Below are 15,856 nucleotides of genomic sequence, written 5' to 3'. Positions count from 1 at the left end.
AGCAAGTGCTACACGAACTGATCTATTTTGTGATCACAGCTCGAGTTTTGAAATATGATATGGTCTGAGAAGAACAATATTGTCAGGCCAGGCATATAGCCAATATGCTGTGATAATGTATTAGGCCTACTGCTCAAACCTCATTCCTACAAAACTGTTTTTCATAGGTTAATGTAAAAAGTAATGGATTAAAAAAATTCTCTGTGCTTGCTTTTTGACTGAAAACGGGATCATGACTCAGGAAAGGTTGGTGACCACTGGTCTTTAAGCTACCTTCAGGTCGTGTGATGACTGAAATATTAAACATGAACTAAAGTGCACATGTACTTGGTCTCTACATATACGGTCAGAGTGTACAACCTTACTTCTGTTTAGGAGGGTAATTAGCTTCATTAACTCTTTATTAACTCATTTGAAACATGCTGGCAAATACCTGTTTTTAGAGAGACAGTAATCCTTGGCTAGATAAAGGAGAGTTGACTATTTACCTTACTGAGGTGATGTAGATGGAATAAAGTCATTATATTGTATTATATTTGATTCTATTTCTGCTCTGTTCTTGCTAACACACATGAGATTTGATGTAATAGGCAGTACTGTATTTCAAAGAACAGCGCATTCCGCCAATACACCAAAGAAGAAGAAGCATTAGTTTTGGTTTTGACAATGTTGTATATAGCTACGACCGGAAGTGACTTATTCGTAGCAGGTTAGGGTTTTGTCTAAAAGGGATGCAGATTTTGTCAAAACACCAGTCTCAACGTCAACAGTGAAGAGGCGACTCCGGGATGCTGGTCGTCTAGGCAGAGTTCCTCTGTCCTCTGTGTTCTTTTTCCCATCTTAATCTTTTCTTTTTATTGGCCAGTCCGAGAAATGGCTTTTTCTTTGCAACTCTGCCTAGAAGGCCAGCATTCCGGAGACGCCTCCTCACTGGTGACGTTGAGACTGGTGTTTTGCGGGTAGTATTTAATGAAGCTGCCAGTTGAGGACTTGTGAGGCGTCTGTTTCTCAAACTAGACACTCTAATGTACTTGTCCTCTTGCTCAGTTGTGCACCGGGGCCTCCCACTTCTCTTTCTATTCTTGTTAGAGCCAGTTTGCACTGTTCTGTGAAGGGAGTAGTACACAGCGTTGTACGAGATCTTCAGTTTCTTGGCAATTTCTCGCATGGAATAGCCTTCATTTCTCAGAACAAGAATAGACTGACGAGTTTCAGAAGAAAGTTCTTGGTTTCTGGCCATTTTGAGCCTGTAATCGAACCCACAAATGCTGATCCTCCAGATACTCAACTATTCTAAAGGCTTAGTTTTATTGCTTCTTTAATCAGGACAACAGTTTTCAGCTGTGCTAACATGATTGAAAATGGTTTTCATATGATCAATTAGCCTAGGATTAGCTAACAGGAGTGATGGTTGCTGATAATGGGCCTATGTAGATATTCCATTAAAAAATCTGCCGTTTCCAGCTACAATAGTCATTTCCAGCATTAACAATGTCTACACTGTATTTCTGAGAAATGTTATGTTATTTTAATGGACAAAAAATGTTTTTGTTTTTTAAAACAAGGACATTTCTAAGTGAACCAAAACTTTTGAATGGTAGTGGATATACTTTTCTGTTGTTGCCTGTTTTGCATGTTATTTTGGCATTAATACGTATCACATATCGGTTTGCAAATTATGTAAAAACATGGTCTCTTTTTTTGCTTTCTTGAGTCACCACAAAATCGATGGGTTGAGCTCGAAAATTCAAGCCCCTTTGGTAATGCCATAGTATAGAGTTACATTAGAAGTGCCCTTCCAAAAAGGCTTTCACTCTTTAGCTACTCCTTGTTGCATGCTGGGCACCTGCAGTGTTTCCTCAGACCCATTGGTGCGGCTGGTTTCCGGGCTATGCAAGTGGGTGTTCAAAAGTGTGGTTTGGCATGTTTCAGAGGACGCATGACTTGACCTTCGCCTCTGCCGAGCCTGTTGGGAAGTTGATGGGAAGCGATGAGACAAGATCGTCATCATGAAATTGGGGAGAAAAGGTGGATAGAAATTACCATCGGCCATTGGACATAAACATTACACAACAAGTTGGAAATCGCAAATTCAACAATGAGTGTTTTGGAAGGAATCAGTTGCCAACTGCAACTGATATTCAGTGTGTGGTCCAAGTCTGGGTTTTAGGGTGTCTTTTCCCAAGCTTAAAAGGAGAAACATTAAACACAATGGGCCAGAAAAAGTGGAATAAATTGGCCATGCTGTCAATCCAGCATGACTTCTGCCATGTTCAAAACAACTGGAAACTCAGAGAAGTGGAAATCTCAAACTTCATTGAGTTCAAGACAACTGGGAACTCTGAAAAAATTAGCTCTGACTGGGAAAATTCATTTTGAACGGTCATCCAACTCGGAATTCCAAGTCCGGAATTCTGGTCTCTTTCAAGAGCTCCGACCTGAAGATCACTGATGTCATAATTCAACCTTATTTTTTTTCTAGAGTTCCCAGTTGTGTTAAATGCACCATAAATCCAGACACTGTCAGAATTTGATAACAAAATTTGCCCACAACGACCGCCACGCCACCTTCCTTTTCAATGGAGCACAACAGGTGGGGCTCAAAACTGCCCTGAATGACGGGATGCCACTGAGAGCAGAGTGGTTGAAGCCAAAATGCTATAAAGTAAGAAAGAGGGGCAGAGAAGTGAAAGCCTGTCAGTACTATTTATGTTTGACAAGGTTTTGCCTAAGAAAGTACAGATGGGCTTCCTGACTTTCACTGTTAGAGAGTTGGTCCCACCTTCATTAAGGTGTTTTAAATGCCAAAGAATGGGACATGTAGCAGCTCTGTGCAAAGTAAAGAAAAGATGTGCCAAGTGAAGACATGATTATGGTGAATGTGTGAACAATGTCAAGGTTAACTGTGGTGGTAGGGGCATGGTGCAGCATTTGGTGGATGCCAGGTGCAAAAAGAGGCTAGAGAAGCCCAAAGACATAAAATCACTCATAATGTATCTTATGCAGAGGCTGCAAGGCAGATTGGTGGAACTATTAGGCAAAATGATGTAGATAATCGGGTTACTCCTGGAATAAGTGGACCTACTGTAGGAAATATTGCTTATGTTGGTCCTGACATGGATACGAGACCTGTACAGAAATCTTGCTCTCACAAATGTGTTGTGTCAAAGGACACTTTGATAGTTTTATCAGATTGACTTCATAGCCGTCATTGGAAAGGTGATCAACCTGGCGGCGTTTGTGGAAGGAAGAACTGCCAGGTTGAAGATCACTGTGGGAAGCAGCAACGGTTTTTAGGAGTAACAGATGTTAATGTCGCCATGATTGTTGATATGTTGATTCCCAATAATACTAATGATGTAATGTCTCAGTGTGATGATAGAGTTATTGTCATCCTTTAGTGGAATTCCAGAAGCCTTATTGCTAACGGTCAGCATTTTAAGGAATATGTCATTGATTTAGAGATCAAATCTGATGTGATATGTGTTCAAGAAATGTGGCTTAGACCACGTCTTGTTTTTATTATTCCTGGTTATTGATCAATCAGTTCTGATAGATCAACTGGACAGTGTGGTGGCTGTGCTACGTTCATAAGGGAAGGTCTTGTATATCGTAATACACCTGTCCCATCTGAATATGAATGTGTGATGGTGAAAATATACAGTGCAGGTAGTACTATTAAACATTTTTTTTAAATTACAACACTTGTCATCAAATACCTGTAGTTTGATGAAATATCAGTAGAATTGGGCTCTAGAGAGATAGTGCTGTGACTTTAATGCACATAACTAGTTTATGAGGAAGAACAGATGCTGATGGTACTATTGTGGAAGATGTGATGGAAACGAGCATCAGTATGTCTTAACGATGGATGTGGCACAAGAGTTGATGTTGTTAGAGGGGTTACATCCTGCTTGGACCTCACAATGGCTTCTAACTCTATTGCATCTAAGTATGAATGTAATGTAATGAATGATTCTAGTGTTGGAAGTGATCATTTCCTGATTTGGTGTACCATGATTTGTTCCTGATTTGGTGTACCATGAACTGTGATGTTACTATTCCAGGTAGAGTACCATTCAGAAGATGGGGCTTTCATAAAGCAGACTGGTAAAAGTTTGGTGATCATTGCTTAAAGTCTGTTGGAGAGTTGTTGCACCGCCCGGGCAACGAAGGAGTGGCTTCGTAAGAAGCATTTCAAGGTCCTGGAGTGGCCTAGCCAGTCTCCAGATCTCAACCCCATAGAAAATCTTTGGAGGGAGTTGAAAGTCAGTGTTGCCCAGCAACAGCCCCAAAACATCACTGCTCTAGAGGAGATCTGCATGGAGGAATGGGCCAAAATACCAGCAACAGTGTGTGAAAACGTTGTGAAGACTTACAGAAAACGTTTGACCTCTGTCATTGCCAACAAAGGGTATATAACAAAGTATTGAGATAAACTTATTTTCCACCATAATTTGCAAATAAATTCATTAAAAATCCTACAATGTGATTTTCTGGATGTAATTTTTTTTTTTGTCTATCATAGTTGAAGTGTACCTATGATGGAAATTACAGGCCTCTCATCTTTTTAAGTGGGAGAACTTGCACAATTGGTGGCTGACTAAATACTTTTTTGCCCCACTGTATGTTCTGCCTCTGTGACCTCTGATTTTGAGTGCTACAAATGTATACAGTGCCTTCGGAAAGTACTCAGACCACTTGACTTTTTCCACATTTTCTTACGTTACAGCCTTGTTCTAAAATTGATTAAATCACCCCCCTCAATCTACACACAATACTCCATAATGACAAAGCAAAAACAGGTTTTTAGAAATGTTTCATTTACATAAGCATTCAGACCCTTTACTCAGTACTTTGTTGAAGCATGGCAGCGATTACAGCATTTAGTCTTCTTGGGTATGACGCTACAAGCTTGGTACACCTGTATTTGGGGAGTTTCTCCCGTTCCTCTCTGCAGATCCTCTCAATATCTGTCATGTTGGATGGGGAGTGTTGCTGCACAGCTATTTTCAGGTCTCTCCAGAGATATTCGATCGGGTTCAAGTACGGGCCACTCAAGGACATTCAGACTTGTCCCGAAGCCACTCCTGCGTTGTCTTGGCTGTGTGCTTAGGGTCGTTGTGCTGTTGGAAGGTGAACCTTCGCCCCAGTCTGAGGTCCTGAGCACTCTGGAGCAGGTTTTCATCAAGGATCTCTCTGTACTTTGCTCTGTTCATCTTTGCCTCTCCCAACCCCTGCTGCTGAACAACATCCCCACAGTATGATGCTGCCACCACCATGCTTCACCGTAGGGATGGTGCCAGGTTTCCTCCAGACACTTGGCATTCAGGCCAAAGAGTTCAATCTTGGTTTCATCAGACCAAAGAATCTTGTTTCTCATGGTCTGAGGTGCCTTTTGGCAAACTCCAAGCGGGCTGTCATGTGCCTTTGACTGAGGAGTGGCTTCTGTCTGGCCACTCTACCATAAAGGCCTGATTGGTGGAGTGCTGCAGAGATGGTGTCTTTCTGGAAGTTTCTCCCATCTCCACAGAGGAACTCTAGAGCTCTGAGTAACCATCTGGTTCTTGATCACCTCCCTGATCAAGGCCCTTCTCCGCCCAGCTCTAGGAAGAGCCTTGGTGGTTCCAAACTTCTTCCATTTAAGAATGGGGATCTTCAATGCTGCAGTAATATTTTGGTACCCTTCCCCAGATCTGTTCCTCGACACAATCCTGTCTTGGAACTCTACGGACAATTCCTTTAACCTCGTGGCTTGGTTTTTGCTCTGACATGCACTTTCAATGTGGGACCTTATATAGACAGGTGTGTGCCTTTCCAAATCATGTCCAATCAATTGAATTTACCAGAGGTGGACTCCAATCAAATTGTAGAAACATCTCAAGAGTGATCAATGGAAACAGGATGCACCAGAGTTCAATTTCAAGTCTCATCGCAATACTTATGTAAATAATGTATTTCTGTTTTTTATTTGTAATACATTTGCAAAAATGTCTAAAACATGTTTTCAATTTGTCCTTATGGGGTATTCTGTGTAGATTGGTGAGGGTTTGTTTTATTTAATCAATTTTAGAATAAGGCTGTAATGTAACAAAATGTGGAAAAAGTCAAGGGGTCTGAATACTTTCTGAAGGCATGTGCCAGTGAGTGAAGTGGATGAGTGGACGCTTCATGTGCTGATAGTTACAGACCAATAGCACTGATCTCTAAATTGTGTGAACTGATGGAAAAGATGATTGTCAGATTTCCTGGAACATAGATTTTTATTGAGTCAATGGCAAAGTGGATTCCATAAAGGTAGATCTACTTTGGATGCATTAGTAAAGGTGAACAATGAAGTTGAAAAAAACTCTGGTCATGAAGTAATGGCTACTGTCTTTTTTGACATTGAAAAGGCATACAATACAATGTGATTAAGATGGATAGACTTGGTATTGGTGGGAGAATATACAACTGAGTTTTGGTGTTCTTATTTAATCGCTCTTTTTTAGTTAAAATAGGATCAATTTTATCTGATGCCTGTGGAGTTGACAATGGTATTCCTCAAGGCAGTGCGATCTGTCCTATTTTGTTCAATATTAATATTATGATTAACAATGTGTTTTTGAATGTAGGTTGGGCTATTGGGGCTTACCTATATGCTGATGATAGAGCTATTTGAAAGGGGACAAGGAATATCTCTCATGTGACAATCTATTCAACAAGCTATAGTGGATTTTGAAAAATGGTCAATTGACTGGGGTTTTAAATTGTCAGTGGCGAAAGTCTTGCTGTATGTTCTTCTCTAAGAAGAAAGTTGCTGAGAATATACAGTTGTTTCTGTAAGGTCAGCCTATGGGGAGGGTTTCTAAGTACAAATATTTGGGTCTATGGTTCAATGAGCGATATACATGGAAATACCATGTCAAATGTTGAAAAAAAGTGTAAGAAGGTGGTGAATCTTATGCGCTTGGTCATTGGTTATGAATGTGGTGCTGATAGACAATCGTTGATGGATATTTATAGAGCTCTGATCAGAACGACAATTGATTACGGGTGTATAGTTTATGGAACAGCGGCGAAGACTTGGCTTCAGAGGCTGGACAGAATCCAGTATACAGCTTTAAGGATATGTATTGGTGCATTTAAATCAACATCTGCATGTGCCTTACTAGTGGAGGTAGGTGAGATGCTTTTGGATATTCAGTGTAAAAAAATGGTAATTAGCTTATTGGGTTAGGCTGAAAGGCTGTGAGGTTGACCATCCCACTGCTACTGTTCTAGATGACTGTTGGGAATATATTAGTAGACAAGGCAGTGGTTTTGGTTGGACAGTTGGAAAGCTTGCTGATGAGTGGTCTGAGGGAATTGGAGGTTGGCCCTTCTGTGGTGATAGGGGGATGTTCCTCAGTGGTTACTCCAAGATCCTGTTGTTGATCTAACCTTGGTAGAGAAAAGAAAAGATAGGTCAGAAGTCAGTGATATAGGGAAACTGGTTGACAATTACATTGGTATTAGTTTTTATGCATTTTTCTGGCTTTTCACAGATGGATCCAAGGACCCAGCTAGTAGGCGCACAGGAGCAGGCAATTACGTTCCTGAATTTGATGTGCAGATATGTAGAAGTCTAACAGATGAACTTTCCGTATACTCAGTTGAACTGTGGAGGATGTACAACCTGTCAGAATTATAGTATGCTCAGATTCCCTGTCTGTATTGAATAGTTTATCAAAGTTTATCAAAGTTTATCTGGCAAATCGAATAGGAGTGATGTACAATTGGAGGCATTAATATTATTATGGAGAATTGAGAACCTAGGTATAGTAGTGAGATTCTGCTGGGTCTCAGCCCATTTGGTCGTGGAAGGGAATGAAATTGTAGACCAGATAGCCAAAAGAGATTTGAAACAAGATGTAATTGATATTAATGTTCCACTGGGTAGAGGTGAGGCCAAATGTAAGATCAAAGCCATTTTGATTGATGTGTGGCAGAAGAGATGGGACAATGAGACCAAGGGTCTGCATTGATATGCCCTCCGAAGAAAGTCAGATTAGAAAGGAAGAGGTGGTTTTTGCCCGATTGTACCTAGTCCATTGTACATTACATCTGGTTGCCAAGCATGTGAATGGTTTGTGTCTGAAGTCTATGGTCGATGTATAGGGTTATTGAGGCTTAACAGGATTTGGAAGGGATTTGGAAGATGGGGGGGGGGGGGGGGGGTCTATTTAAAGTTAGTAGGGCTCTTTTTCATTTTCTTAGAATTACTTAAGTAGGAGGATTTAGAAATGTGGAGCTAATGTTTGTTTGCGGACCGCCATTATATCATAGAAGAAGAAGAAGTAAACAGAGGTAACCGTCGGTGATGGCAGAAGTGAATACCGAGTTTGAAATGAAAAGTGCTTCGAGTGGAGTTGAAGGAGAGGAATGGACAACAGTAGTGTCGAAGAATGGAATGAAAAAAATGAAAAAGTGTCAATAATTAAAGGGGATGATAATATATCCGACAAGGATTTGTTTCTTGTTGGGATGAGATTTTTTGATGATGATGTTTATCTGGGATATCCGTTCGGGGTCTCGAAGAGGGTGAATCGTATGTTGATAAAAGTTAAATCAGAGTGACCAGGGGTGGGCATAATTCATTTTGTGTCTGAGGAACAGAGGAAGAGGGCAGTGGGTCTCACAAGAATCGAGTCACCCGAAGTATCGTGCTTTGAACTCCGGAGTAGGTCTCTCCAGGGTGTCGATGGAAGTTAGGGAGGAAAACCTTGTGACAGGAATCCCAGGTGTGGTGCCCGTCGCTTGACCTGCATGGCGGAAGGAACAATGGAAGAAAGTTAGTCGGTTCTATTGTTTGTTGATGATGAGCACCTCCCTACGCATGTGAAGCTGAGGTATATGAGTTAAGCAGCAAGCGCTTTTATCACCAAAACAGTGTAAAAATTGTATAGGATATGGCCATGTTTCAAGTGTGTGCAGACGGGTGGAGTATACAGATCGGAGTGAAGAATGGCCTTGTTGCAATTGTGGTTGGGATCATGGCCCAGAGTTCGTGGAGTGCCCTGTAAGGGTGAAGGAGGTTGAGGTGGCAAAAGTTAGGGCGGTACATCTGAGCTCCTATGCGGAGGCAATCAAAATAATTGAGTGAGCAAGTGAAGTTGAAGAAATGGTACTGTAGTTGATGCATCAATGCTCATAGTCAATAGGTCTATTTGTCAACCAAGAGAACCAGACTTGCTGTATGTAAAGAAAGTGGATTTTGTTGCTTTCATTGCAGCTGTGAAGCTGCACAGCTCAAGTAGAAAGGAACTCATTGTAGCTGCAGCAGGAAAAGTATCTGGGTCTTTAGTAATTCACAGCGGAAGATTTACCAGGTTTATTGCAGATGGAAGACGTGCTATCCTCCCAGGCTCCTGAGGCGGTGTAGGGATCAGACATGGATTATTGATTTAAACAGATGAAGACAGGATCATGTTGATGGGAGATTTTGGGTAGTCAGTATTTTTATCCACATTAATTTAGTACTTTGGGATATTTTATTTAATTCCGCACAGTTGGTGGCGACAATACATCTTTTTGCGTGTAGTTCGACATAAAACCCAAAGAAGAAGTGTAACCGGAAAAGAACAGCGACCAAGAACAATTTCCACGTTAGAGTTGTTGTTATTTATACGTTTATTAACACCATGGAACTCAAAATGAGCAATTTAACTGCACAACATCACATACTTACAGCACTTGATTGACAGATGTTATCGATTGTCGCGGTAACGCTAGCCAGCTAGTTAGCGGATAACGTTAGCTAACGATGGCTAACAGTATGGTTTTTCACACTCAAATAGCCTCCATCATGGAGGTGCTAGCGAATGCAGCCGTGGCAGAGGTCTGTAAACTCGTAGACGACGATTATGCAGTGTTTCGTTTGGAAATGTCTCAAAGCCAGAAAGAAAACAGGGCATTGCGAAGGAAACTACAGCTATTCGAACTGAAGGTGGCACGGGAGCGCGTCCTCGCCAGTCGTCCCAGTAGTGTCAAGCTCGTCGACAGACACAGAGGAATGGCAAGAGGTACTGTACATGTTGCAGAAGGCCAAGCTTGTGCGGCCTGTCGCGGTTCATATATAGCTCAGTGCCTGTCGCACCGTTCACCTCTGCACATGTGTTCCTCAGAATTGGGTCTTGGTCATATTTTGGATAGTATGCAATAATTCGCCTGATTACTTAGTTATCTTGAGCAAAGACACAATATGATATTTGAACCATATTCTTATCAAATTATTGATTTACTGCATGTCCTATTATTAACTCAATGAAAACATTGTGATGCATCAAACAATACATTTCTCAATAAATAGTATATCAATAATTTATGAGAAATGTTATCCGTACCAATTATAGTCAGTTTCAAAACTGTCAATAGAGTACAATACAGCATTGAGCATTAGCTAACATTAGCTAACCTAACCATCTCTTTTCCCCCAATCACTCTCTCAGGTGAAGGACATCTCACTGGAGGCCACAGGAGTTTTGTGAAGCCAGTGGGACACAATACATGGAGAGATGACCAACCAATCACTATTGATGAGGGGAGTGGAACCTCAACCCAGCCGGTTATCGTGATAGAGGTTCGTGTAATAGTGTTACATAAAAAAACTACAGTTACTTTGTGAATCAAATGTGACCGGCTATTCACTTGCTTACATGTACATCCTTATTTATCTGCCATAAGGGAGCTTTCTTCCCTATAACATTTATCCAATTTTACTAATTTAATGGTAACAACCTCTTCTTGTGTCAGTCTGCAGATGCAGAGGCTGCTGGTCCTGGGGTCAAGCAGGAGAAGACTGAAAGAGAGGAGGACCCACAGCAAAGCAGAGACATCCAGACTGGACCGACTGGAATGCCCCCTGTAGCCACGGAGGACACCGCCCCAGCGCAGTCCAGTTACCAACGCATTGTCACTGAGGTCTGTGGAACACCAAACGCTGTCCTAAAGTCAGAGACGGACACTGAGACTTTAACTGTAACACACAGGCTCTTACACACAGGACCTGACCACGGATCAGACCCAGAGAGACTTGGGCTGGGGCCATTGGGCTGTCCTCCTGTTCCTGGTTCAGAATACTTACCGATATTTCACCAGGTCCAGAGGACGGTTCATTCTCGTGGAGATGGTGAGGTGTTATACACAGGCATTGATGACCTGTCTTGTACTTACGCTACAGAGATGGACCCTGGCAACGTATCCTTGGATTTAGAGACACAGAATGATCTGTCTAGAGGGGACTGGAACCGGTACAGTAGTAGTGCATACTCTGAAGGGTGCCTAGATAAGAAAGGAGAGGTTATAGTCGTAGACGAAGTGACTGTGAAAGTGGAGGGTGACGCTCCTCCCACATGGAATGCAAATAGTCACCTAGGAGACAGACACTCACAAGGCAGAGATTTCTTAGATTACAGGGAAAGCTTAGAGACAAATCCAAATGTCGTCCACCCGTTCCGGGATCGCGACCCAGTGTCCACGTCAATGGGGCCTTCCGATTCACACGGCTGTGCCCTTTTGGATCAGGCATTGAACTCAAAAGACAGGGCTAGAGCACAGGCTCTGGGAGGGGAAGCAACATCTGGCAAAAAACAGGGGGTGAAACCCTTTAGCTGTACCCAGTGTTCTATGCGCTTCGCCCAGGCTGGCAACCTGAAGAGGCACCAGAGGGTCCACACAGGGGAGAAACCATTCAGCTGTACCCAGTGTCACATGTGTTTCGCCCAGGCTGGTGACCTGAAGAGGCACCAGAGGGTCCACACAGGAGAGAGACCTTACAGCTGCCCCCAGTGTGAGAAGAGGTTCTCCCACCAGCACCATCTGAAGATGCACTTGAAGATCCACACTGAAGCGAGGCTGTTCGCCTGTACGCCCTGCGGGAAGAGATTTTCAGATAGGAGCTACCTCAGGATACACCAGCAGAAAAACCATTCCACTCTATAACATAGAAAGTAACCATTTGACTCGATAGCTTCTGACATTTAGATCAAACCCTGCATTAAAAGATTAACTTTCATTGTTGTCAGCAGAACATTTGGATTAACAAGAGTCACAGATTTCAGTGTTGAATATTCCTGGGTAGAATAATGCATCCTACAATACTGTGTAGGCCAGTGGTCACCAACCTATTCAAGATCACTTTCATTGATCTATCGCTCAGATTTTTTTTAAAACATTACTTAACAGTTTTGTAGGAATGAGGTTTGGGCAGTATGACTAATACATTATCACAGCATACTGGCTATATGCCTGGCCTGCCAATATTTGTTCTTCTCAGACCATATTTCAAAATTCAAGCTTTGTTTACAAAATAGATCAGTTGGTGTAGCAACTTGCTTAGCATAAATTGAAATAATTTGCTTTTTTATTTTACTGGACTGATGGTACCTGCATCTTATTATCATGGTGCTTTCAATACAAATGGGAGCTCGGGGAAAAAACTAGGTCAAATCATGATGTCAGTGATCTTCAGGTTGGAAAGTCTGAGGTCTAGAAAGATGCCAGAATTTCTGACTTGGAATTCATGACCATTCAAAGCAATTCTTTCCAGTTGGATCTCAATTTTTTCAGAGTTCCCAGTTGTTTCGAACACAGCATTAGTCTCAGTGGAGGGAGGGAGAGAACAGCAGAGGGTCCACTTCTCACAGTCACTGCTCTCTCCTACTTTTCCTCTGGTGAGACTGAACAGAGAGAGGGGACACCGTCTTCCACCTGATGGCGAAACTCGAGTCGAAAGTGAAATATTCCTCTTAAAGTAGACACGACGATGGACTAATAATAATAAAAAACCGCAGGGCTAGCAATACACTTGGCTACTCATTCATTGCCGCTGCATTGCGAGTTTAAGTAGTAGAGAAGAGCATTTTATGTTTTGCAATGGTGCTGAATTATTTTTATTTTTGACATGAACTCACTCATAAAAACAGCAGCTCTTTACTGTAATTCTTTGACAGTCTCTGTGGTCATGGTTTTAAAAGTTATTAAGTCTTACGTAGGCTAGTATCAAACTTTACTTTGGAAGCTCTGTAGGCACAGTGATTTGAGATATCTGATTGGCCAGTGCAGTAGGCGCACTCACTCGGTCCGCCTGGTAGGTTTGTCTTTTCAAACAAATGAAATGGTTCAAAATGGCAAGAATTTGCTTAACCGGTGACAGCACCTACCGCCAACAGCGCAACACAAATCACATTTAAAAAGGAGCGCAAGCCTTTATCACAACCTTTATTGTCGTTTTTTCTACAGAAATGTTTGGCGGTAGGTCTTGAAGATTGACTGGTTGGTGATCACTGGTGTAGGCTATATGATGTTCACAAATGCCTATTTTATACATCCATTCACCAACTAACATTTTTTCCCAAGACACTTTTAATGAGGAAATGAATGCAGTTTATCAAGTTAATGCAGTTTCTTAGTTGAGATCTGTGTATGTGTGGTTTTCACCCTGTTCTGCATTCACCCGACAGCGCTTTAACAAATCTAATCAAATCTAATCAAGTTCACTGGTCGCATACACAGATTTGCAGATGATATCGCAGGTGCAGGCAAGTGCTTGTGTTTCTAGCTCCAACAGTTCAGTAATTAATACCAGGTAACATAAAACAATACACACATAATCCCAAGTGGTGCAGCGGTCTAAGGTGCTGCATCTCAGTGCTAAAGGCATCACTACAGACACCCTGGTTCAAATCCAGGCTGTATCACAACCGGTCGCGATTTGGAGTCCTATAGGGTGGCGCACAATTGGCCCAGTGTCGTCTGGGTTTGGCCGGTGTAGGCCATCATTGTAAATACGAATTTGTTCTTAACTGACTTGCCTAGTTAAATAAATGTTAACAAATATATATTTTATATATATATGTAGAAATTAAGAAATATTAGAACGAGCCTTGTCAGAGTCCGGGAAATATACAGTGAAAGTATTCATACCCTTTGACTTATTCCATAATGTGTTGTGTTACAGCCTGAATTCAAAACCGTGTTTTTAGACATCTTTGCAAATGTATTGATAATGAAATACAGAAATATCTCATTTACGTAAGTGTTCACACCCCTGAGTCAATACTTTGTAGAAGCACCTTTTGGCAGTAATTACAGCTGTGAGTCTGTAAGTCTCTAAGAGCTTTCCACACCTGGATTGTGCAACATTTGCCCATTTATTATTTTCAAAATTCTTTCAAAGTGGTTGTTGAACATTGCTAGACAACTGTTTTCAGGTTAGATTTTCAAGTAGATTTTAGTCAAAACTGTAACTCGGCCACTCAGGAACATTCAATGTCTTCTTGGTAAGAAACCCCAGTTTGCCTGTGGTTAGCTCTATTCCAATTATTTTTTTATCCTGAAAAACTCCCCAGTCCCTAAAGATTACAAGCATACCCACAACATGATGCAGCCATCACTATGATTGAAAATATGGAGAGTGGTACTCAGTGATGTATTGGATTTGCCCCAAACATAACACTTTGTATTCAGAACAAAAAGTGAATTGCTTTGCCACATGTTTTGCAGTATTACGTTAGTGCCTTGTTGCAAACAGAATGCATGTTTTTGAATATTTTTATTCTGTACAGGCTTCCTTTTCACTCTGTAATTTATGTTAGTATTGTGGAGTAACTACAATGTTGTTGATCCATCCTCAATTTTCTCCTATCACAGCAATTAAACAATGTAACTGTTTTAAAGTCATCATTGGCCTCATGGTGAAATCCCTGAGCGGTTTCCTTCCTCTCCGGCAACTGAGTTAGGTAGGATGCCTGTTTCTTTGTAGTGACTAGGTGTATTGATACATCATCCAACGTGTAATTAATAACATCACCATGCTCAAAGGGATATTCAATGTTTGCTTTTTTTCATTTGTACCAACCTACCAATAGGTGCCCTTCTTTGTGAGGCATTGGAAATCACTTTCTTGGGATTTCCACAACATTCTAAAGGGTCCATTTTGACATCTTGACTTCCAACATTCTATTATATTCACTGTAAACAACAATATAACATTTGACACAAATCTGCTACTTTGACCACTTTCACAAAGTGTGTGTTTGAACTCTTCCTCTACTTTTCTGCTATTCAAATCTGAAATCAGAGCAAAAATATCTAACGATACAGCTGTTTTGGTACCCTCAAAAAAAAAATGAAAATTCTAACCATTTTCCCAAGAAGTGAGACAAAGTTAGTGTAGGAAATCTTCCTCTGCTTTTCAAATATGAAATCAGAACAGGAATAGTTTCTAACAATCAAAGGTTAGAGCTGTTTTAGTAACCTCATTGACTGCTTTCATTGAGCTAACGTCCCACTCATGTAACTTCGTTGGTGACATTTCCCTGGTTAGCATAGCAACATTTGGTCTCACTTTGCATTTAATAGCCCTCTTGACTCGGTCTGTTAGATGTGCCACAATTTTTGTTTTCTACAGTTAAGTCACAAAAACATTGAGACCAGTACGTACACACACTCCTTCCACAAGGATCTGCTGTCCAAGCCCATCTTGACGTTGTTGTACGAGAGAGGGTACGCACAGTTGATACAAGCTGCGACCACAGAGTGTTCATTTCACAACCACAAACTTGCTTCCATTCAGATGTGCTGCAGAGATACTGAAGCTATCACAACCCAGTGTATTGCATTTTCACTTCAGACATCTCCCAGGTATGAATATTGACCAAAACATTGGTATCACATTTCACTGCTTGCATTAGTTCTGTCTTCATTAGCATTAAAAAAAAGTCTAAATAAAAGGAACGTTCTACATTTGCATTTCAAATAATGAATTTCACATGTACATTATGCTATGCTCAGTTAATGTGTGTCCACGCCGGGGTCAGAGGTGCTCTGAGGGAAA

At 41.3% G+C, this 15,856-nt stretch overlaps 1 protein-coding gene and 1 long non-coding RNA gene across 3 annotated transcripts; one reads left to right on the top strand and one right to left on the bottom strand.

The window, feature by feature from the left end:
* Window positions 1-6,244: 6,244 nt before the first annotated feature.
* Window positions 6,245-9,433, bottom strand: LOC115145731 (uncharacterized). 2 transcript variants are annotated; one of them, XR_003866037.2, is made up of 3 exons: window positions 9,348-9,433; window positions 8,661-9,038; window positions 6,245-7,422 (listed from the first exon to the last, which is right to left on the bottom strand). It is a non-coding gene; the product is annotated as an uncharacterized LOC115145731 (long non-coding RNA). The 2 variants fall into 2 exon arrangements; XR_003866036.2 differs by having other exon boundaries at window positions 8,661-9,433.
* Window positions 9,434-9,576: 143 nt separating this feature from the next.
* On the top strand, window positions 9,577-14,700 carry LOC115145664 (zinc finger and SCAN domain-containing protein 12-like). The gene is made up of 3 exons (XM_065003939.1): window positions 9,577-10,043; window positions 10,470-10,600; window positions 10,774-14,700. Exons 1-3 carry the CDS (start codon window positions 9,785-9,787, stop codon window positions 11,959-11,961), a joined length of 1,578 nt encoding a protein of 525 aa, XP_064860011.1. The 5' UTR covers window positions 9,577-9,784; the 3' UTR covers window positions 11,962-14,700.
* The last annotated feature ends 1,156 nt before the right edge of the window (window positions 14,701-15,856 follow it).

The sequence above is a fragment of the Oncorhynchus nerka genome, linkage group LG18, assembly GCF_034236695.1.
Source record: "Oncorhynchus nerka isolate Pitt River linkage group LG18, Oner_Uvic_2.0, whole genome shotgun sequence".
Taxonomy (NCBI): domain Eukaryota; kingdom Metazoa; phylum Chordata; class Actinopteri; order Salmoniformes; family Salmonidae; genus Oncorhynchus; species Oncorhynchus nerka.
Note: the sequence above shows the minus strand (reverse complement) of the source record. Positions and strands in the feature narration are given on the sequence as shown.